Source organism: Macaca fascicularis, chromosome 5 (genome assembly GCF_037993035.2).
Source record: "Macaca fascicularis isolate 582-1 chromosome 5, T2T-MFA8v1.1".
Classification (NCBI taxonomy): domain Eukaryota; kingdom Metazoa; phylum Chordata; class Mammalia; order Primates; family Cercopithecidae; genus Macaca; species Macaca fascicularis.
In genome coordinates, this window is record NC_088379.1 from 99007389 (window position 1) to 99030788 (window position 23400).

The following is a 23400-nucleotide window of genomic DNA, read 5'->3' on the forward strand; positions in this document are numbered from 1 at the left end:
GTGTACGTGGTTGCTTTTAAATGTTCTAGTATTTAATGTCCACCTCCAAAAAGAGGAAAAGAGAAAAATGAAGGTGGGAAGCAGGCACTGGCCATTTAAATCCCCTGGAAATTACTTCAGCCAGAGGGGTAGGGGTGTGCAACAATGGAGGGGAGGTGCAACAACAGTGACTACCTAGCTCTTTGTCTACAAGTCCGTGATTAGAAGTACAGTAAGCAGTCAGAGCTCAGATCTCCAATATTTGGATTATAATGTTCTTTTTGCCCATGCTGGCTTCTGTGAATTGCATGTAAGTTGCTCCTGGAACACATTCATGGCTGCCTGCCATTGGACTAAGGGTCAGGATGAGTAGCTGCTACTGTTCTAAGATAAACTGATCAAAAGTAACCATAATTTTCCTTATGAGCTTCCCACTGGAAGTTTCAAGCCTTCAATAGACTCCAGAACTCCAGAATATTTACATCAGATAGATTCTGCCAGTGCAATCGTTGTCTACATGGGGAGACAGATTTCTGGTGCTTTCTATTTTGCCAGCTTCCCAAAATCTTCCTTTCTAATCTTGTTTCTCTCCTTGAAGACTGGGGAGAACCAGCTCTGATTCTAATTTTTGTTGATAGTGGACTATGGCTGTGAGAAATGTCTTCTGGATGGGGATGCCACTACCCCCGACACAGCTCACATCTCACCCACAACCTTGGTTTTCTCCTGCTCTGGGCCAGCCTTTTTTTAATTTCTTTTTTTCTTTTTTACTTGATTGGCTTCCAAAAATGAGAAGAAAAAAAAAAAAAACTGAGATCTCTTAAGATTCATGCCCAAAAATCATACATCGTCACTTCTGCCACATTTTACTGGAGAAAAGTCACAGAGCACACGCAGGTTCAAGAAAAGGGGTCCAGGCGCAGTGGCTCACGCGTGTAATCCCAGCATTTTGGGAGGCCGAGGCGGGCAGATAAAGAGGTCAGGAGATCAAAACCATCCTGGCTAACATAGTGAAACCCCGTCTCTACTAAAAATACAAAAAAAAAAAAATTAGCCGGGCATGGTGGCGGGCGCCTGTATTCCCAGCTACTCGGGAGGCTGAGGCAGAAGAATGGCGTGAACCTGGGAGGCGGACCTTGCAGTGAGCAGAGATCGAGCCACTGCACTGCAGCCTAAGCGACAGGGCAAGACTCTGTCTCAAAAACAAAGAAAAGAAAAGGGGCTGTCTTAGACCTTTTGAGCTTCTGTAATAAAATACCTTAGATTGGGTAATTCATAAATAGTAGTAATTTATTTCTCAGAGTTCTAGAGGCTGAGAATTCAAGGCATCAGCAGATTCAATACCCAATGAAGGCTTGCTCTCTGCTTCGTAGATGGCACATCTTGCTTAAGGGGTGAACAGTATCCTCACATGGCCAAAGCGGAAGGCAGCTTCCTTCAGTTCATTTTATAAGGGAGCTAATCCTATTCATGAACTAATCACCTTCTTAAACACTTAGTACAATTGAGTTCCAACCTATGAATTTTGGAGCGTACCAATATTCAGACCATAACAAGGGAAGTGAACTCCATCTCTTGAAAGAAGAATGGTATGTGTGCACAGGGATAGGAGGAATTATCTATGGCCGTCTTGCAGACAGACTACCACACGGTGCTCTGCTTTTTCTTATCATTTTCTTTGATGACATCTGATCCTTTCTCACGAATATCTCCTTTGTAAAATACTTAGCACTTACTATTTATATCAGTCGTTCGGGAATTAGTCATGTACTGCCTAGTGGAATTTGTTGTCATTAAAAAATTTGTCCTGTTTTGTCGTTTCAAAAACAATCACAAACTCTTGGATGTTAAAGATGATGTTCTATATTTCCTTGTATCCCATAAAACCAGCATAGTAGGTATTTAATAAATAACTGTCTTCTTATTTGTAAATTTTAAGTGGTGGGAGAATAGTGTATTTACACTAATGCACGGTGGTTGTATTATCCACACGATTATTTCTTGCTGCATATCATACACCGCATTATTTCTTGCTGCATATTAATCACTTAGTAATGACCTCCTTTTTCAAATACCCCTGACTTTCTCATGCTTATCATACGTATATGGTTATAGCTGAGAGTTGTGAATGGACATAGATATGGGAAGCATATTTAGGAGGATTAACAAAAGAGTAATTAGAAGAACCCATAAATCTACAAGGAAAAAATGACTATTTTTTGAAATATGCTAGCATTTTCAGCATGCCTGTTGAGTTCATGATTTATGGGAGTTTCAATTGTTTAAATGTTTGGAATACTCTGCAATAAAATAAAAATTCTCTTCAAAGTTGATAAAAATGCTCAGAGGTGTACTTCCTCATTTGATGATTCATAGTTACCAATGAAACCCAAGAACTCCATCCACATTTGCAGCAAGAGCAAGACATCTGATAGCAAGGGAGCTGGAAAGGAAGAATCATACCGTGACCTAGACAAGTGTCATGTCGGTGTTAGCATCAGATAAACTGATTGCAATAGTTGATTGTACTATCTCTAGCGAGAGTAATTTAGAAAACCTGAATAAGAAGCCCTCTCTTGTTCCTCACAGGGATGACTCTTGGTGTGAACCCAATCATGTTAAACAATTGTAGAATCACAAAGCTAGACGTTTTATGAGATTAACTGATTTATTTCTCATCTTGAAATAAAACCTGCATGCCACAAAACTCTTCTATGCTATTGAGACTTAGTTCTTTTTTTGAGAAAAATAAGACCCATTTATTCATGCAATAAATTTTCATTGTGTGTGAATTGTATACTAGGCCTGTTCCACGTGCTTGCCATACACAGTGAATAGAAGAGCCAAAGATCTTTGCCTATGGAACTTGCAGTCTAGTAAGGGACATAAATTATTTCATAAGCTTCCCCTTTATAAATATCACTCATCCTTACTACTAATAATACTTACAACAATGTTTATATATTTTGCATTGCTTTTCTGATAATATAAAAAAATTCACAAAATAAACCCAATCAATAATAAGCTATGAGTTTTGAGTTTAGAATCCTTTTCATTAACAAACCATTTCATTTTCAGATAAAGAAACTAAGGTTTTTAAAAAACAGATTTCACTGAAAATAAAATCTAACCACCCATCCTAATGTTCTTTAGCTCTTTATCTGGCTTTCAAAAATATCTTCTTTTCTCTATGTTGAGTTAGATATATATTCACAAAATCTACCATACTGTCCATATATGTTAGATATAAATTTTTGGCCTCATGTGAAAGAAACCAAATTTGAATAGTTGAAGCAAAAAAGAAGGGTTTATTGTAAAATATATATATATTCTCAAGGATCCCAAAACACAAAGCTGAACTTGAGAAGTGAGCAATTAAAACTATTACAGCTGTCTGCAGGACGCTTGCTCTAATTCCTCTCTAAAATAGTGTCTCATTGATGTAAAAAATGACAGCAGTTTCTGGAGCGACACTGCCTATGTTCAAATCCTGGCTATGTCATTTGTTAGATGAGTAGCCTGGAACAGGTAAATTAATCCCTCTAATTCTCAATTTCCACATCTGGTAAAATAAGCAAAATTATAATAATATCAGGATAATACTGATAGGATTATAGCAAAAAAGATAAATAACATCTAATGATTGGCACAATACCTGCTTCATAAGAAGTCTTCAGTAAATGTAAACCACCTTTATTAAATAAGAGATGTTAAGAATTGAGCTGAGCTGGGGAGGGCTGAGCTGCCAGATGTGGAAGTATTCTATTAAGACAACAAGCCAAAATGAAAGTAACAATTAAGCCATTATTCCACTTACTGTGATAGTATAGTCAAGAGTCCAGAAAGAAAGTGCTGGCTTCAGCTATGTTTCATTTTCCCTACGAAATGGCACCACGCAAGGGTCAGATGCATTAGTCCAGTTTTGGATAACTGTCTCACTGCTAAGGGAACCCCAAACAAAAAGTTCCTATGGTTTTATGGACCTGAGAGCAGGGGAAGAGGCAAGGGGAAGATCTAGGAATGGGAAAGTACCAAGTACTAAGTCAGAATGGAGAAAAGTGTCCTCCAGGGTACCCACTCCTCCCAACAAGCAGGTCTTGGCAGAAGCTCCTGGAAAGGCCTCTTCTCAGAGTCCTCAGGAAAGCAGTCTCTGAATGGAGGCTCCTGGGCTAAGAATGCAAATATGTATAAAACATGACTGGCCAGGGGTCCTAATTCCTTGACTGGAACTCCCTTCAGAGACTGTAGCGCGTTGTCTGTGCAAATTGGTTTGAGGAGGGAAACTTTCCTCTGTGAAGGCCTGCCAGGAAAAGCCTTTGTATTGCCTAGGGCAGGGCAAAATCATACAGAGGTTTTAGATTGGAACTGGACTTTTCGAGAGGATTTCTAGGAGAAATCCTCCCAAAAGATTCAGTAGTTTATATTTCATTGGTATGTTGGTGGTTCTCTTTCTAGTGAGATATAGTACAGATGAAAAGTATCTAACATAGATTAGGTATTACTCTTATTATTATTATTGCTATGGTTGCTTGTATATAACTGTTCAGATTATAGCTCCAATAAAACAACTTATTTTATTCTCTCCAGGGTTAGGTAATATCATTATTCCTCATACTGAAAGCTTGGAAATTCACCATCTAAATTTAAAAGGGGGAAAAATCTCAGCTGATAGCTGGTAACACAGTGTTGGCTATATAGTGAGATATTTATTTAAAGCATCATATAAGAAATTATGTACAGGCCAGGTGTGGTGTCTCATGCCTGTAATCCCAGCACTTCGGGAGGCCGAGGTGGGTGGATCACCTGAGGTCAGGAGTTTGAGACCAGCCTGGCCAACATGGTGAAACCCCATCTCTACTAAAACCACAAAAAATAGCCAGGTATGGTAGTGTGTGCCTGTAATCCCAACTACTCGAGAGGCTGAGGCAAGAGAATCACTTGAACCTGGGAGGCGGAGGCTGAAGTGAGCCAAGATTGTGCCACTGCACTCCAATCTGGGCAACAGAGCGAGACTCTATCTCAAAAAAAAAAAAAAAAAGAAAGAAAAGAAAGAAAGAGGGAAAGAAATGATGTACAATCACTGTAACATGTATTAAGTTTCTTGTTTAAAAATCATCTAAATTTGTTTAGTATCCAATAAAAATTGAAGTCTCATGTTGTTCCAAGAATTATGTATTTAATAAATGGGGAGAGGAAACAAAACAGGAATTTTTCTTGACCACATGGACATTTATAGATAATTGCTGCAATATTAATCATAATATATAAAAATATATATTAAACAAACTTAACTACAATATTACTGTAAAAGAGAGGAACATGATTCTATATTACAGTGATATGAGGTAGTCTGGGGTGGGGGCAGGAGATCAAGGAGAGTTTACCCCAAACTACAGGTGTTTATATGGAGATCTAAAGGATGAGGGAAAATGACTTTACTAAGTCATTAAAGAATCGCTGGTTTCCTAAGATTGTTCCAATCAAGGAAAACTGTATATTCAAAACCATTGGTTCTCAAATTTGGCTCTACTTTGGAATCATCTTCATAACTTTACAGAATACTAATGCCTACATTTCATGCCCAGATTCTGATTTCATTGGCATGGGGTATGGCTTTGGTGTTGGGATCTTTTTTTATAACTCCCCTAGTGATTCTGATACACTTTAGTCAGTGTTTTAGAAACAATGTTTAAATTTTCAAGGTAGGAGGATTATGTCTTACTCAAGAAACCATAGGAAGACTCACATGGTTGGAATTCAAAGAATGAGAGGGAATGTGTTATGACATGAGTCTGTGAATATCAATAATACCAAATCATGCAAATTCTGGTAGGCCACATCTGAAGTTTGGCCTTTATCTTGAGAATACTGGAAAACTGTGACAAGACTTTAAGCAGATGTTGTAATCTCTGAATTTATGTTTGCAATGAAAGACTATAAAGGGAAGCTATGAAGTTAGCTTCGGCTAGTATGGTAGGAAGGAGCAAGTTAAATAGATTCAGGAGATTTTTTTAAAGAGGTGAAATTGGCAGACTAGGGCAAAGGATTGGATCTGAGAGGTGGTGAGACTGACACTTTGATTTTTGGCTAGTGGGACTGAGCTGATAGTAGGGATAGATAATGAGCTTAATCTTAGAGATATTTGAGCTCCCTTTGAGGTATCTAAGTAGAGACAGTGAAGTGATAGTGAAATATAAGGAGATGGCTGAGCTCGAGATTTTTATTGTTTAGGAGTAAAGATCTAAATTGCAATAGAAATGCTTTACATTAACCTTGTCAGTTTCATAAAAATAATTACGTTACTGGTACAAAACATGGTAAAAGGTACTATAATAGACAGAAAAATGATTAACATGGTACCCATGACCTTAAGTAGTTAATTATTTAATGGAGGAGATAGGAAAGACAGCGAGAACTTAATGCGATTTTAAAATGAACATCTTAAAATGTCTCAAGGTAGAATGGAAGAGAAGAAAATCCAGCAACTTTTATCAGGTTGTAATAATTACATGCTAAAATATTATTAGAAAAAATAATAATGTTCTGGTCAGATAGAAAAGGAAAGCTAATAGAATCTGAGGGAGGGGAATGACCCCGAAGAATCGTGAAAACTCTCAGGGATACAACATCATATTAGGACACGGTGTCTAGTTGGGAACATATTGGTTTTTCATTCAGCTTGAACTGGAGAACCAAAACGAAAGAAGATTATAAAAACGACAGTAGGAAGTCGGGCGCGGTGACTCACGCCTGTAATCCCAGCACTTTGGGAGGCCGAGAAAGGTGGATCACGAGGTCAGGAGATCAAGACCATCCTGGCTAACACGGTGAAACCCCGTCTCTACTAAAAATACAAAAAATTAACCGGGCGTGACGGCGGGCGCCTGTGGTCCCAGCTACTCGGGAGGCTGAGGCAGGAGAATGGCGTGAACCCGGGAGGCGGAGCTTGCAGTGAGCTGAGATATGGCCACTGCACTCCAGCCTGGGCGACAGAGCGAGACTCCGTCTAAAAAAAAAAAAATACACACACAGAAAATTAGCTGGGCGTGATGGTGGGCACCTGTAGTCCCAGCTGCTCGGGAGGCTGAGGCAGCAGAATGGCATGAACCCGGGAGGCAGAGCTTGCAGTGAACCGAGATCACGCCACTGCACTCCAGCCTGGGCGACAGAGCGAGACTCCGTCTCAAAAAAAAAAAAAAAAAAAAAAAGACAGCAGGAGTTTTAAATCATGGATTTGTTTATTCGAACCTGCCACATACCAATACAAAAATACTACGATAAGAGCTAGGAGTACAACTGTGGACAAGGTAGTCATCATTCTGGCACATAGTTTATAGATTCATATCATATTTATTATAAAAAAGTAGTTTGAGACAATATTCCTAGTTAGCTTTCACAAATGAAACCAGTCAAAACAGTGACTATTCAAAGAGGTAAAGTAGCCATTCTATGAGTTTGCATTCCCTGTGTGTTGAAGCAAGTTTTTTTTTTCTTTTTCTTTTTTTGAGACAGAGTCTTGCTCTGTTGCCTAAGCTGGAGTACAGTGGCGCCCTCAGCTCCCTGCAATCTCCCTCTCCCAGGTTCAAGCAATTCTCCTGCCTCAGCCTCCCAAGTAGCTGGGATTACAGGCATGTGCCACCACACCCGGCTGATTTTTGTATTTTTAGTAGAGACGGAATTTCACCATGTTGGCCAGGCTGGTCTCAAACTCCTGACCTCAGGTGATCCACCCACCTTGGCCTCCCAAAGTGCTGGGATTACAGGCACAAGCCACTGCGCCTGGCCTGAAGCAAGTTTTAGGGCAGTGGTTTTCAACCGTGGCTGCACATTGGAATCACCTGGAAAGGCTTTTGAACTGCTGATGCCTGGTTACGCTCCTGGGGATTCTGACTTAATAGTCCTGGGGTTTGGATGGAGCATCAGAATTGTTTAAAGCTTTCCATTCTAATAATCAACAAAATATTCTAATAGTCAACAAAAGTTGAAAGTCACGGCTTTAAGGGCATGTTTTATCACTCAGACTACTAAGTCACCCAAAGAATGAGAGTCAGCAAGGAACAAAAGAATTCTGATTATATAGGAAAAATAATAAACACTTCTTTAGTCTCAGTGTGTCGTGAACACTTCTAAACACTTAACATATTTTAAATCAGTTAGTGGTCCCAAAAGCCGTATGAAGAAGTCACTTTTACTATTCCCATTTGAGAGATGAGAAAACTGAAACTCAATAGCACACACCAAGTAAGTGTTAGAGTGGGTACTTGAACTTAATCAGTTTTCTTCTAGAGCTTCTTATCTGAACTGGTATGATATATTGCCTCTACATGTAGTGTAATGGTAATTTTACACCAGAAGAATTATAAAAGAAAGGAAAACCTATACAAACAGCAGAATATCATTAAATCAGTTAAATGTCAGTTGATAATAGAATGATTATCATGACTGCATAAAACATCTGTGGGCTATACATATGTGTATATGGACATATATATGTATCTATATATATTTATACAAATATGTCTATATATAGATATATGTATATACATTTGTGTGTGTGTGTGTGTGTGTGTGTGTGTATACTGGTTCTCATGTTTTCTTCATTTGTAGGAATCAGTTAACAAGTTCATCATGTTACATAGTATGAAGGTTCTGTTTTCAGTAGTGAAACAGGGAGATAAAAGTAGTTGAACCATGTGATTTTTTTTTCTGACTTTTCAAAGACATTTTCTCCTGAAGGAAACTCAAGTGCTAAGGCTATTCCACATAATCTCAAGAACGACTACTACTTTATGGTAATGACCATACTGTAGTATAGAATCTTAGGAGCATATAATCATCCTCTAGGGAGCACATTTTACAAATTGAACCTATTTTGCAGGTGGAAATACCATAAAGAAAATTATCGTTGGAGAGATTACTGGCACACTGCATTCATTCACATGTCAAAGTGGAAAACATTCCAATTTAATTCTATAAAACATGTATCTGAGTCAACCTGCCATATGTATTTTTTACACTTTCTATCCCATTACAGAAGTAATATCTACCAAATAAATGCTGCACATTTCTAAGTGGCTGGCTTTTAAGCTGCTTTACCTATGACTTTTTGTTCCCTCTTTTTGTCAGAAAGCTGAGAATTCAAGTAAACGAAACATTGTGGCTGGTAGCATACAGCCCTCAGTGCAGTGGATATTTTGTGTCCGGTAGCTGGAGCATTGGACCTATAGACAGGCTTCATTTGTTCCATATGAATACAAGCTAATAAATGGAGAGAATTCTATTTGGTATTCAATTAAGAGCTCTCCTGATTCCTGTTATTAAAGCCTACAAACTATTGAGCATAAAATTAAAATTGAGCAGTTCAGCTCTTTTTGACATTATAACACTGACTGAAAAATAATGATGTTAAACCCAAGAGTCACAAGTCATCCCTTACAGCCCATGGAAAATAAGAAGTGGAAACATTGAGGAAGAAAGAGTAAATATTGAAAACTTGATCATTAGTACACATAATGTTAGGAGCACGCTACTGTGCTCATGCAAATACATCAACCCAGTTTGTAGAACATAAGATATTACATTGATTTTAACATAATGTTACAAGAGTATTATTGCCAAAGCTCCAATGAAGGAAATAATTAAAGCACTAGGCATTTTAAGGTCTTAAGATGACAGAAAATACTATAGGAAATCAATAACCAGAAAATACTATAGGAAATCAATATATTGTAATTGAAAGGAAATTGAATTGGATTTACTTTTTTTATCCCTTCTACATTTTCTTCAGACTGCCAGACCGCAAAAGATAGTGAATCTTGTTTTGCCATCAGCGGTGTGACTTTCTGTAAGTCTCATGTGCTGCAGGGGCCACCTTTATTGTTTTTTATTTAGGAAGCACTCAGCTGAATAGATGGTATGAGACTTTTTTATGTGTTATCTTTACTAGTCTTGGACTCACTGTTTAAAAAAAAAAAAAAAGAAAGAAACAAAATCAAAGACACAGCAGACAAAAACAACCATCTCCACATAGCCAGAGAAGTCAAACTAATGAGAATTCAGACATTGAAACCAGAGGACTTGTTAGATAAACCTCACATTTGAACCTAAGTGAAGTTTGCCTAGTTTTTATTAATCACTATGCCTGTCAATCTTGCTATGCAACAAGAAATATTACCAGTTGCAGATACAAACTCAATTTGAATCTCTATGAATCTAATTCATCTTTATTGCTTATTATTGAAAACAAAAGTTTTTATAATCAAAAAAGCTTGAAATGAACCTCAAGGAGATAAGTGGATATGAACAGAAATTGAGGAATGTTAAAATGAGAAATTTGCAGGCTGGGTGCTCTGGTTTAAACCTATAATCGCAGCATTTTGGAAGGCTGAGGTGGGAGGATCCCTTGAGCCCAGGAATATAAAACCAAACACTTAACAATTCTCAGTCTCAATGTCATTTGCTATAAAATAGAAATATCTTCCCTACCTAACTTGAGTAGATCACATTTATGAAAAGGATTCATAAGCTATAAAACAACACCTCAATCAAAAATGCTGTATCTGGACTTTAAAAAGAACTGGATTAAATACTGGTTTCACCTCTTAGTAAATATGTGATCTAAATGAAGTCCTTAGTTTTCTTGCCTATTAAATAACAATTGTAAGAGCACCTTCTCATATGGTCATTGTGGAGCTTACATGTATAAAAAGCTCAGCACCATGGCTGACACATAGAAAGTATTAAACAGCATTCAAAAATGTAATCAATATAGGAAATAAGTATTGTTTTATTTCCTTAATAATTTATTAGTTATACCCCGTTATGATATGTGATAAGAGAATGTACTTTATTTCTAGTTTTCCAGATAATCTGTATCCTAAACATTCTTTACTCCCAAATTCAGTCTTTGAGCATCCTAGCTCTTTACATCCACAGCTCATATTTAGGAAACATTAAAGTTTCTTTGTACATTTGAAGGAAGAACTAAGTTAAGTAAGTGGAACTTACCAATCCTAAAATCTAGACTGCTGTTATTAAGAAGAACAACTGTACAAATGCTGTTATCAAAGGACATATGCATCAGACGGAAAAAAACAAAAGGAGAACACAGAAAGGTGAAAAGTCTTTGTCAAGTAATGGAGAGAAATTATTGTCTTGTAATACATATGAGAGAGTCTAGCTAAATATTACAAATTTTTAAATGAAAATAAATATTATACATGGTATAAATAATGTTGAAGTCACTGCCTAGGTCAGAAGATGAGATATATTTACCTATTCTACCTACTTTGAATGCTTTTTTGCTGTTGTTATGTGGAACCTCCAAATACTAGAGTGCTTTAGAATTATAAAACCATTGACCATGTTCAGTTATGTTTAAAAGAAAACATCATTCTGAAGAAACTGGAAATATATATTTATAAATGTTTGTCCATAGCATTGTTGAAACAAATGGCTCAAGTTTCACTGTTAATCCAGTTGCTGATATTTTTGACTATTCAGTACACTGAAATGGTACAGTCAAGTTGGTGCTAATAGATGTCATTTATTTACACAAACTGAATAGTTTCACCAAACTTAAGAGACAAATCTAAAGGGGACAGAAAAGAAATTCCTGTGTGTGCTTTGGCAGCTTAGACATGTTTGCCATGAACAAGGTTATATCCTAAAAGCTATTTGTGAAACTTAAAATTAAGTTATATGGTTGTGATATGTGGAGATAGCATATTGGAATAGCTCTTCACTTAATGTTATAGATTACTTTTTCCACCAATATTATTTGGTCTAGGAAAGTAAAATCCTCCTGAGGAAGTAATTAGAAAAAGCACACATCAGGAAATGCAATTGAAGATAGACTTTTGTTGACCTCAGAAGAGAAAATCTCAAAAGAAATTTCATAAAAGTTTTAAATTTGGCAGAGGACCACAATGTCTCTGATAATTAGACTTTCAACACATTTGGATTTGCTAATTGGATCTAAGTTCTAATTAGGCTTTTTATGTAACTAAGAATGACATATCATTGTATGAATTTAATGTGCTTTTACAGTTGAAACCAACAATTAGCACCCTTTTCTAAATTATTTTAATAAGGAAAAAGCTGGCTCTGCTGTTTATACTGTGACGTTCCCTTCTCTTAAGATATATTATGTACATTTTAGTTTTCTTAATTAAACACCTTTTGGGGAGCTCAAAGAGAAACTTGAGTTTTAATAAGAAGCACCTAAATTGTTTATTTGTAGGGAAGACTTGCCAGCCAGTATGTAGATGACTTTGGAAGCTACAGAAAAACCCGCAATAAAAAGAAATAAATCACAGTCATCAGGAGGAAACAGCATAAATAACCATTTGCCCCTATGACCATTCAGTTAATCAAAACAGCTCTGAATATGACTAAAGATCTGTTACATTTTTAAGTTTGCACATGCAGAACATGTTCCTAAATGTAAAGGCTCATGGAACTGGTTTCAAGATGAATAATAGAACATTTCTTCCCAAGATGTGCATTACAACATTCTCTCTCTCTGCAGCCTTCTTCCATAAACAGTTATCTGCTAATTCAAATCAAATCATCTCTTTCTTTTCTCCTTATTTTTTATGAAGAGTCATTAATTTTTATCCCATTCAGATATATAGACAGTAATTTAAAAACTGGTAGCCTTCAGATTTATATATTCCAAGAGATAAGACCTATGTAAGAGCGTAAAACTGAACCACTGTTTGGGTGAGTAAAGAGCAGTGAGTCATTGCAAGACTTTAAGAAAAAGGCTCTGCCAAAATATTCCAAGCAAATTGATAACACTGACAAAAAGGCAAATCATATTGTTTTACGTGCTATGAATACTTTGAAAACAAAGCCATACACGTGATTTTTTTTTCAAATAAAAGCAGTTCTCCTTCTAACCATATTAAAAAAGTGTCTATTTTCCCAGTAAAAGTCATATAAGATCAAATTAAAACCATTGAAACTATTAGAGAATCTAACTTACAGTAATTGGTACATTAAAATAGACATTATGTTAGAGTTATATGTGCTATTATTTTTCCAATTAGTGCATTACTGGGACTTAGTGATTGGTGTATATATAACTCCTCATTAAGTAAAATGTCCTCAATGAGCCTCTTAAAGCACGTTGGATACTGTCATGTGCCATATGATGACATTTAATGCAAGAAATGGCATTTCTAATAACTTCATTTCCTATTGAAAAAGAAAACCTGTGCAGTACTCTTTCTATACCAATTATTCCAAGAGCTATCACATAGTTCTCCATAAGGGCTGTACAGAGGTGATGGGACTGTTCTTCAGACAGAAAAATGACCAAAGCTGTCTTATCTTTCAGCTTGGGTGCTGGAATCCTGTCACAGGTCTGAATGGGTCACTGACTGACAAGAAATTGGAGAATAACATGCGTGGTGTGGTTCTACGTGTGGTAACTGTTCTGGTGAGTATTATCTGAGCCTGGTGGTTTTGACTTTTGGAGGTTACTTTATCCTACATTTCTTTCTTTTATTAACTGATGACATAATCTTAAAAGAGCTTTTAACAATTCTAAATACACATTCTAAGATTTTTTAATGGTCGTATTTTACAGCCTTCAATTTACATGAATCAGGATCACAATTTTGCAGACTTTTAATTACAGTGCATGTGTTAGGAATTTTCTTAGACATTTTAGGCTTAATTTCGATCCTTCTACATTTTTCTACACATGATAAAGTAAAGGTATGTCTCAGGCCTTCTTTCATTGAAACTATAGTGAACATAAATAGAGAACATATAGTGAACGTTGAAACTATAAATGAACATAACCCTGACCATGCCAAACAATGGTAGATTTTGTAAAATGTACATTCTGTAATAGTGAAATATTAACAAACTAAGAATCTTTTTCTCCTGAGAACCTACTTCAAAGGGAAGCTGTTGTTTAATCAGCATCTATTGTCAACTGTATTCTAGACTCAGTGCTGATTACTGAGGACACTGATAGATCAAATAGACAGATAAATTCTGTCTTGATAGAGTTTATCATCTAGTGATTCTGTGAATGTTGAATAGGATTACAGTAGTCTCCCCTTATCTATCGGGGATACATTCCAAGACCCCCAGTGAATGCCTGAAACTGTGGATAGTTTTATGTTTTCTTCCAACATAATCACATTGTGCAGGGCTTCTAGGGTCTAGAGTGTGTATATGCTGGACAAAGGGATGATTCACATCTAGGGCATGTCAGTGGGATGGTGTGAGATTTCATCATGCTACTTAGAACAATGGCAAATTCAAAACTTACTAATTGTTTATTTCTGGAAGTTTTCATTTAATATTTTTTGGGCCATGGCTGATTGGGGGACAACTGAAACTGGTGAAAGAGAAAACATGGATAAGGAGAGTCTACCTATACCTGGGAAAGACCTGTTACAATTTCATTTACTTTTTTAAAAATCAATAAATGGTAACTGTTATCATAATTGTATACATTACTGTTTTCTCTCCTAATAGATACATACAATAAGATGTTAATAGAAATATTCTTAAACAGTAAAATATTCAAATGGGCTCTGTCTAAATAGCCATAAACCATGAAGGCATACATTCTCCTTTGCTATTCCAATGTGTTTCACCATGTGCTAGTTTGTAGCCTGTGGTCAAAACATAATAGTCCATAGTTACTACTTTATTTTTCTTCAGAAAAGTCTACTTATTGTTAATTTTGAAAAAGATTTTCCTATGGGCTAAGTAAACTGAAGAACTAGTAAATAGGAAAGGAGGACTTTTTGATATGTTGATGCTAATTGAATGTTCATCAAAGTTTATAACACCAATTGCTACCCTTTATACATTGTTTATTACAAATTAAATATATACAATGTAATTTTATTGCCAAAAAAGTGGATTTGTGAATATTTTCTATGAAAGGACATTCAAGTGAGTAACCTATTCTTCTTTTTTGTGGCCCATAAATTATTCCTAGTTATTATTTTAAGAGGGCTTAATTGCTTTTGGTAAATAATTATTTCACAACTTAAATGTGAATTTGCTTCTGTATGTACCTAAGGGTGTAGATATGTATTTACATTGATGCACTAATATTTAAAAAAGACATTTAAAGTACAGCAAACTATTAATAGTCTTTCCTCCAGTGATTAACATGAAAACTCCAGTGATGATTACAATGAAAGACAGTATATGTGCTTTGTTTTTCTTTGAGAAAAGAAAACAAATCTTTAAGTCCAATTAACCTCAATCAGTTTTAAGCAAATATTTATTTCGTACTTACTATATGATAGACACTGTAATGGATATAAGATAAATAATATATAGACCTTGTCCTCAAAGTATTCATAGAATCTTGATGCACATAGAGAAAAACAGTTCAGATTTACTAAATATGTTTGGCCCTTGGTGTCTGTAGGCATTGGTTCCAGGAAGCCCCCATACCAAAATCTGTAAATGCTCAAGTTCTGATATAAAATGATATAGTATTTGCATATAACCTACGTACTTCCTCTCATATGCTTTAAAGCATTTTAGATTATTCTTAATACCCAATACAGTGTAACTGCTATGTAAGTAGTGGCTCTACTAAATTGTATATTATTTTTATTTTTGTTATTTTTATTTTTTTTTTCCTAATATTTTTGAGCCTCAGTTTGTTGAATCTATGGAGTTGAGTCTGCGGATACAGAACCTGTGGATATGGAGTGCTAACTGTATTAACTATGTGCAAGCTACTCTACTATGTCTTTTGCATGTATTGTCTTACGTTGTCCTCACAGTATTCCCAAGAAATAGGTAATATTCTGACCTCAAGAAGGAAATAGGTAATATTCTGACCTCAAGAGGAAACGGAGACATCCAGAAGTTGAAATATGTATAATGTATCATTAAGAGGGAAGGAGTTAAGGTCTAGAATCAGACTTCCTGAATTTGAATCCTAACTCTGCTACTTATTATCTGTAAAATGTTCATAAATATATGAACCAACAAGAAATTGAAGAATAACACACATGGAGTGGTTCTATGTGTGGTAACTGCTCTGGTAAGTATTACCTGAGCCTTGTGGTTTTACAGATAGGAAGTAGCAGAGTTAGGATTTGAATTCAGGAAGTCAGATTCTAGACCTTAACCCCTTCCTTCTTAATGATACATTATACTGTCTTCAGTCCTACTGTGATAAGTGTGAGAATTGAAGTGTCTATAGAATTTTGTTTGACTTGAGAGTTGAAAATGCTTAAGTCTGAGTTTTATTGGAAAGGCTTGTAGGCATAATTATGTTAAATTCATTTCCAGGCTGAATAAAACAATTACTCTTTTGTTCATGAGGTAGTAGCACCTCACACAATGTTAATGCTTGCATGCCCCAGGTTCACCTTCATGATTCTTAATCTCTATTTCCTGCAAACTTAGCCCTGCACACATACTGAATATGGTTTTGTGACTGGAGATATGGAAGCAGTGTGTTTTTTTTTTTTCAAGTCTTCTATGATGGACTTATCAGTTGGGTGCCAGTTGAGTAACAGGTTGTTACACTTACTACATTACTACAATATACAATCATTGTATTTAAGAATTTTGCATACTTCCTGTGTCATTCTGTAACTACTGTGAGAATGGAAACCAGTCATTGCCTTCTTATTTATTTTCTACAAGTGCCTTTTCAGGTCTAGCTCTTAGTTATACAGCCTTATAAGCTTCTTCTACTCAACACTGAGAACCAGTCTCCCCTCACCCCACCCAGCAACTCCCAAGTCTTCATGCTTTACCTCACTAAACACTGAAACTAGGATTTGATCTATACTCAACTAGATATTGTCACCTAAACACAACCTTCCACCCTCTTATATTCCAAGTATTTACGTCCAACACTTTCCAGAAGAGAAGAGGGTAAGGACCACTGTGTACAGACCCTGGAAGAAGGTATTTCCTCCTTTCTTCTATTGAAACTGAAATCTAGTCTCAGCTCTACCCACTCCCTCTTTTCTTAAGAAATTTTATATTATCAGTTACACCAGGTTAATAAAATTGATTTTCCTTACCAAAGTTTTGAAATTCCCATTCTTATGACTGTTGCTGCTTTATTGACTTGAAGGAAATAACCTCATATTTATTTTAAACTACACAATTTGGCACTCTACTGATTGTGATCCCATGGGCAAATAAGTGGTGCTCTCAAATGGTTCATTGAAGGTATTAATGAAATAGAGGTATTATTGATGAAGTTGTAAATAGTGTTAAAGGAATCAACAAGGAGTGCTGAATCACCAGGACCTAGATGCACAGAAAGCCTTGGCTTGCATGAAGACTGATAAGGCATGGGGAGGAAGCAGTATTATCAGACAAAGCAAGAGATAGAGCCAGGTAGAGAGATCCCCATTCACAGTAGCAGTGAGCTACAGTGCAGAAAAGGAAAGAGAATCACTGCCAATACCAAAATCAGGCTATGAGAAACTGGGAAGAAGGGATACCCTGATCTCACTCCTCTTGTCTATCTCTTTTCATGGTCTCCAACTGCAAATCCAACCAGAAGTCAGAGGTCATGGGAGCCTAAGTAAGGAAGAAAATGAAAGTTAGTCTTTCAGGACACAGAGCAAGGCAGTGAAGCCCCCAGTGAATCCAGAAGAAAAACAGGGAAAAACCAGCACCATCTACCATTTGGTAGGACCTATTTTAAGAAAGTTATATATATTAACTTATTTAATTCTTATAAAACTTAATATGAGAGGTACTAATTACATTATAAGGGTGAAAATAGGGTACATAAGAGTTAACTAAATTTTCATCTCCATAAGCTAGCAGAATCCAGACATAAATTTCAAGTTCAGAGATGCTGGTTCCACAAGCCATGTCCTCAGCCACTCTGATATTCTGCCTTCTGAATCAGAACTTACTCATGTTAGGTATAAATGAAATTTGGTATAATTATTGAGATGTGAGGATTGCATATGTTGGATTGATAACTTAGGAGAATTTTCCTAAATTGCTTCATATATAGATTTCTTTCTATTCAACTATCACCAAAGCCACCGAAATATGTCTTAGAAATGGAGGAAAAAAAAGAGTGAGAATAAAAGCAGGCTCTACTGCTTGGTGTCTCTGCTAATCTCTTTGTTTCCATAATATATCCACTGATCTTTACTTCTTACCAAGTGGTCCAAGTGTATTACTACAAAGCAATTATGAAGATTTTCCCCCTTTTAACTTCTTGAGTTGTACAATGTAGAGACCGATAAATGACCAATTAGGTCATTCAATTGTTTTCATGGTAATTCACAAAAACACTATTGGAAACATCACTGAGTTATAAATATAATCATAATATTTATGATAATAAAATGGAAAGGAATTAGTTATAAATGAAAAGCAAGGCATGAGGAGCTATGCTGCAACAAGTATAAGATATCTGAGAACCATAAATTGGCATTTGGGAGTAGCTCACTGATTAGTAATTCTTATTTACCTGCTTTGATTGGCCTTAAAACAGACATGTGACATCCCTAATGAACATACATTCACTCGTAGTATAGTTTGAAGTCAGGTAGCGTGATGCCTCCAGCTTTGTTCTTTTGACTTAGGATTGTCTTGGAGATGCGGGCTCTTTTTTGGTTCCATATGAACTTTAAAGCAGTTTTTTCCAATTCTGTGAAGAAACTCATTGGTAGCTTGATGGGGATGGCATTGAATCTATAAATTACCTTGGGCAGTATGGCCATTTTCACGATATTGATTCTTCCTATCCATGAGCATGGTATGTTCTTCCATTTGTTTGTGTCCTCTTTGATTTCACTGAGCAGTGGTTTGTAGTTCTCCTTGAAGAGGTCCTTTACATCCCTTGTAAGTTGGATTCCTAGGTATTTGATTCTCTTTGAAGCAATTGTGAATGGAAGTTCATTCCTGATTTGGCTCTCTGTTTGTCTGTTACTGGTGTATATGAATGCTTGTGATTTTTGAACATTAATTTTGTATCCTGAGACTTTGCTGAAGTTGCTTATCAGCTTAAGGAGATTTTGGGCTGAGACAATGGGGTTTTCTAAATATACAATCATGTCATCTGCAAACAGGGACAATTTGACTTCTTCTTTTCCTAACTGAATACCCTTGATTTCTTTCTCTTGCCTAATTGCCCTAGCCAGAACTTCCAACACTATGTGGAATAGGAGTGGTGAGAGAGGGCATAACCAAAACAGCATGGTACTGGTACCAAAACAGAGATATAGACCAATGGAACAGAACAGAGTCCTCAGAAATAATACCACACATCTACAGCCATCTGATCTTTGACGAACCTGACAAAAACAAGAAATGGGGAAAGGATTCCCTATTTAATAAATGGTGCTGGGAAAATTGGCTAGCCATAAGTAGAAAGCTGAAACTGGATCCTTTCCTTACTCCTTATACGAAAATTAATTCAAGATGGATTAGAGACTTAAATGTTAGACCTAATACCATAAAAATCCTAGAGGAAAACCTAGGTAGTACCATTCAGGACATAGGCATGGGCAAAGACTTCATGTCTAAAACACCAAAAGCAACAGCAGCAAAAGCCAAAATTGACAAATGGGATCTAATTAAACTAAAGAGCTTCCCCACAGCAAAAGAAACTACCATCAGAGTGAACAGGCAACCTACAGAATGGGAGAAAATTTTTGCAATCTACTCATCTGACAAAGGGCTAATATCCAGAACCTACAAAGAACTCAAACAATTTACAAGAAAAAAACAAACAACCCCATCAAAAAGTGGGCAAAGGATATGAACAGATATTTCTCAAAAGAAGACATTCATACAGCCAACAGACACATGAAAAAATGCTCATCATCACAGGCCATCAGAGAAATGCAAATCAAAACCACAATGAGATACCATCTCACACCAGTTAGAATGGCGATCATTAAAAAGTCAGGAAACAACAGGTGCTGGAGAGGATGTGGAGAAATAGGAACGCTTTTACACTGTTGGTGGGATTGTAAACTAGTTCAACCATTATGGAAAACAGTATGGCGATTCCTCAAGGATCTAGAACTAGATGTACCATATGACCCAGCCATCCCATTACTGGGTATATACCCAAAGGATTATAAATTATGCTGCTATAAAGACACATGCACACGTATGTTTATTGCAGCACTATTCACAATAGCAAAGACTTGGAATCAACCCAAATGTCCATCAGTGACAGATTGGATTAAGAAAATGTGGCACATATACACCATGGAATACTATGCAGCCATCAAAAAGGATGAGTTTGTGTCCTTTGTAGGGACATGGATGCAGCTGGAAACCATCATTCTTAGCAAACTATCACAAGAACAGAAAACCAAACACCGCATGTTCTCACTTATAGGTGGGAACTGAACAATGAGATCACTTGGACTCAGGAAGGGGAACATCACACACCGGGGCCTATTATGGGGAGGGGGGAGGGGGGAGGGATTGCACTGGGAGTTATACCTGATGTAAATGACGAGTTGATGGGTGCAGCACACCAACATGGCACAAGTATACATATGTAACAAACCTGCACGTTATGCACATGTACCCTACAACTTAAAGTATAATAATAATAAATAAATTAAAAAAAAAACATACATTCACTCATGAATTCACATAAGTAGTCAAAGATCCTGACTTTAGAGAGATGTTTGTTGTTTGTTTTTATTGAGACAGGGTCTCATTCCATCACCCAGGCTGGTGTACAGTGGCATGATCATGGCTCACTGAAGCTTCAAACTCCTGGGCTCAATAAATCCTCCCACCTCAGCCTCCTGAGTAGCTGGGACTACAGGTGCATGCCACCATGCCTGGCTAATTTATTTTTTGCACAGACAGGGGCTCGCTATGTTGCCCAAGCTGGTCTTGAACTCCTGGTCTCAAGTAATCCTCCCAAAGTGTCGGGATTACAGGTACGAACCACCGCACCCATCCAGGGAGTTTGATTCTTGCAAGATATCTTCTAAAGCTCTCAAAATAGTCTTGAAAAACTGCAGTGCAGTTTTTCTCCATTAAATACACAATATAGCATTCATTTGCCTAGAATTACCGTTAAAATAATTCAATATATAAATTGAATTCATGCATAAATATATGACTGGAAGTCTATGGTAAAGACTGTGATAGTGATTTTTCTGTATTTTATAAATTAAAAAAACATAGTTTTTCATAATTTAATATCTCTAAAATTAGGATGCATCCTTCAACTTCTATTTGCAATTATAATTAGCATCATGTTTGTCTTTATTAGTGATGTGTAAAATAGTTGCACATCTTACAATAGGAAACATTTTAGATTTAATAATGTATGGTATTTTTACAAATTAAGTTAATGGATATTCCTGGAAATTCAAAATCACTGGGCAAAAAGCCACACAAAGAGAATAACTATTTTAAAGAATAACTCCAAAGGATAAGACAGCAGGAAATATACCAATTAGAAAACATAGGACAGTAATAGCAATGAGAAAAATTACTGTCTAAATTAAAACTGTTGCCTCAATCATAGAAGTATATACACAGAGATAGGAAACACACAGAGAAAGCTTATCTTAAACCATTACCACAAAGCAATCTCCAAAATATGTATTGAGAGAATAGTAGGTTTTTCTAAGCAACTCACCTAAGGAAGGATTGTTTGCCTGGCTTCAGCAGACAGCTGCCTACTGAGTTATCATTTTGAGTAATTTCTTTCTCCTAAAAAATATCCATATTAGTCTCACCTTTTGGAATTGCTTTTTTTTTTTTTTTTGAGGGACATTGTGACTGATATATAGGCACCAGAGTCTTCATTTGTACAAATACAAAAAAAAACCCACAAAACTATGAAGATTAGATTTAGTTATTTATATACATCAGTGTGAAGTGAAGCAATGTACTTAATTTCCTCTTCATATACCTTTAACAAAAGAATAAATAATATGTAATTCATTTTTCATTCAAAGTATTTCAAACAATTTTGTTGCCTTTATTTCACCAAGTCTCCTCTATTTAACACATCTATACTAAGAAGCTTTGGCATACACTGCAAAAAGCACCGAACTTGCGGTCAAAAGGTATGACTTTTAGTATTGTACCAGTTTTTCTGCTTAATTGATCTTTGAATTAATGGAAACCAAGAAGCTATTCTGAACTTCAATTTTTCTATCTGTAAAAGAGGAATAATAAAACCAATCACAAAGGGTTACTACTATATTAACTGGATGAAACTATGTGAAGGCAGGTAGCAAAATGAACAGTGCTTCTACATACATTATCTCTGCAGTTAAACTATGATGGGTAAACTCAGTAAAGAAAAAAAAGCACAGGTGATCATAAAAGTCTAATTATTCACTGTCATCAAGCTTCAGATTTTTGTGGGATATTGTCTGGAGGATTCTAAGGCAGACAAACAAATATAAACTGCAGAATAATGAGTTTTAGGCCCGGTCACTGTTACTTCAATTTGAAAACCTGCTAGCGAGGACCAGAGGAACTCTTCTGCCAGTGAAACTGGGACTTCCTAGAGGAAAAACGCACAAAAACCCCTAGCACCAAAAACAAAAGCACCCTGAATTATGATTTTCAAAAATATTTAAAAGTTTATATATTAATTATATTGTCTCATACAAATTGTGTTTGATCCCAGGCTAGCTTTAAATACATTCTATATTTTAATATATAACTAAACAAATGCCTCCACTGATAGTTCTGGAATGTCATTGTCCTTAATATTTTTGCTAAGGATATTGTCTAAGTGGTTGCTACTTAGAGACTTTCAGAATTTTCATCGCTCCCTCAAAGTTCAAGCTTTTCTGAGGTCTCAGCATTTGAGCCTCTTGAACCTGGAGGCAAGGTTAGGGGTTGGGTAAGTAAACTTGACAAGAGACTCCACTGTGCAAGCCCTCACAGCAAGGAGCTGGAAAGGGAGCTGACAGCAAGCTCTGGTGGCTCCCACAGCAATGTCTTAAGAGGGCTCCTTTGGAGGAGTTAATAAATGATAAAGTTTGTTTCAGGGCTCCAGGCAAGAATGACAACTCTGGCTGAGGAAATTTCCAGGGGATGATATCTAAAATAAACTTAAAGTCACAATAAAATATGATAAGTGCCATGCAATAATCCCACAATGGAAGTACACAGGATAGCATTGTGGTTAAGAACACAGTTCCTGGAGCAGTTTCACTTCTGGGGTGGCAAATGAGGAGTTCTGTGGACCCACTCCCCAGCAAAATAAGCAGAATGTCAAAAATGAAAAAAGAAATAAACAAAAAAAACACTAACAAAAAAGTTTACATTCTCTGGAAAAATTGCAAATCATATATCTCATAAATGATATTTAGCATATACAAAAATATTATAACTCAATATGAAGAAGAAATATAAGCAAAATTAAAATGAGCAAAGATCTGAACAGTTCTGCAATGAAGATATATTTATATAAACAGTCAGTAAGCA

General features: G+C 36.2%; 1 protein-coding gene across 3 annotated transcripts in view; it reads left to right on the forward strand.

The window, feature by feature from the left end:
• Positions 1–23400, forward strand: part of GRID2 (glutamate ionotropic receptor delta type subunit 2) — a 1557400-nt gene that overhangs the window by 1129548 nt on the left and 404452 nt on the right. For all 3 annotated transcript variants that reach the window (XM_005555440.4, XM_045393369.2, XM_005555439.5), the window contains exon 9: positions 13322–13423. In XM_005555440.4, coding sequence (XP_005555497.1) covers positions 13322–13423 — 102 coding nt within the window. The remainder of the gene's footprint in view (positions 1–13321; positions 13424–23400) is intronic.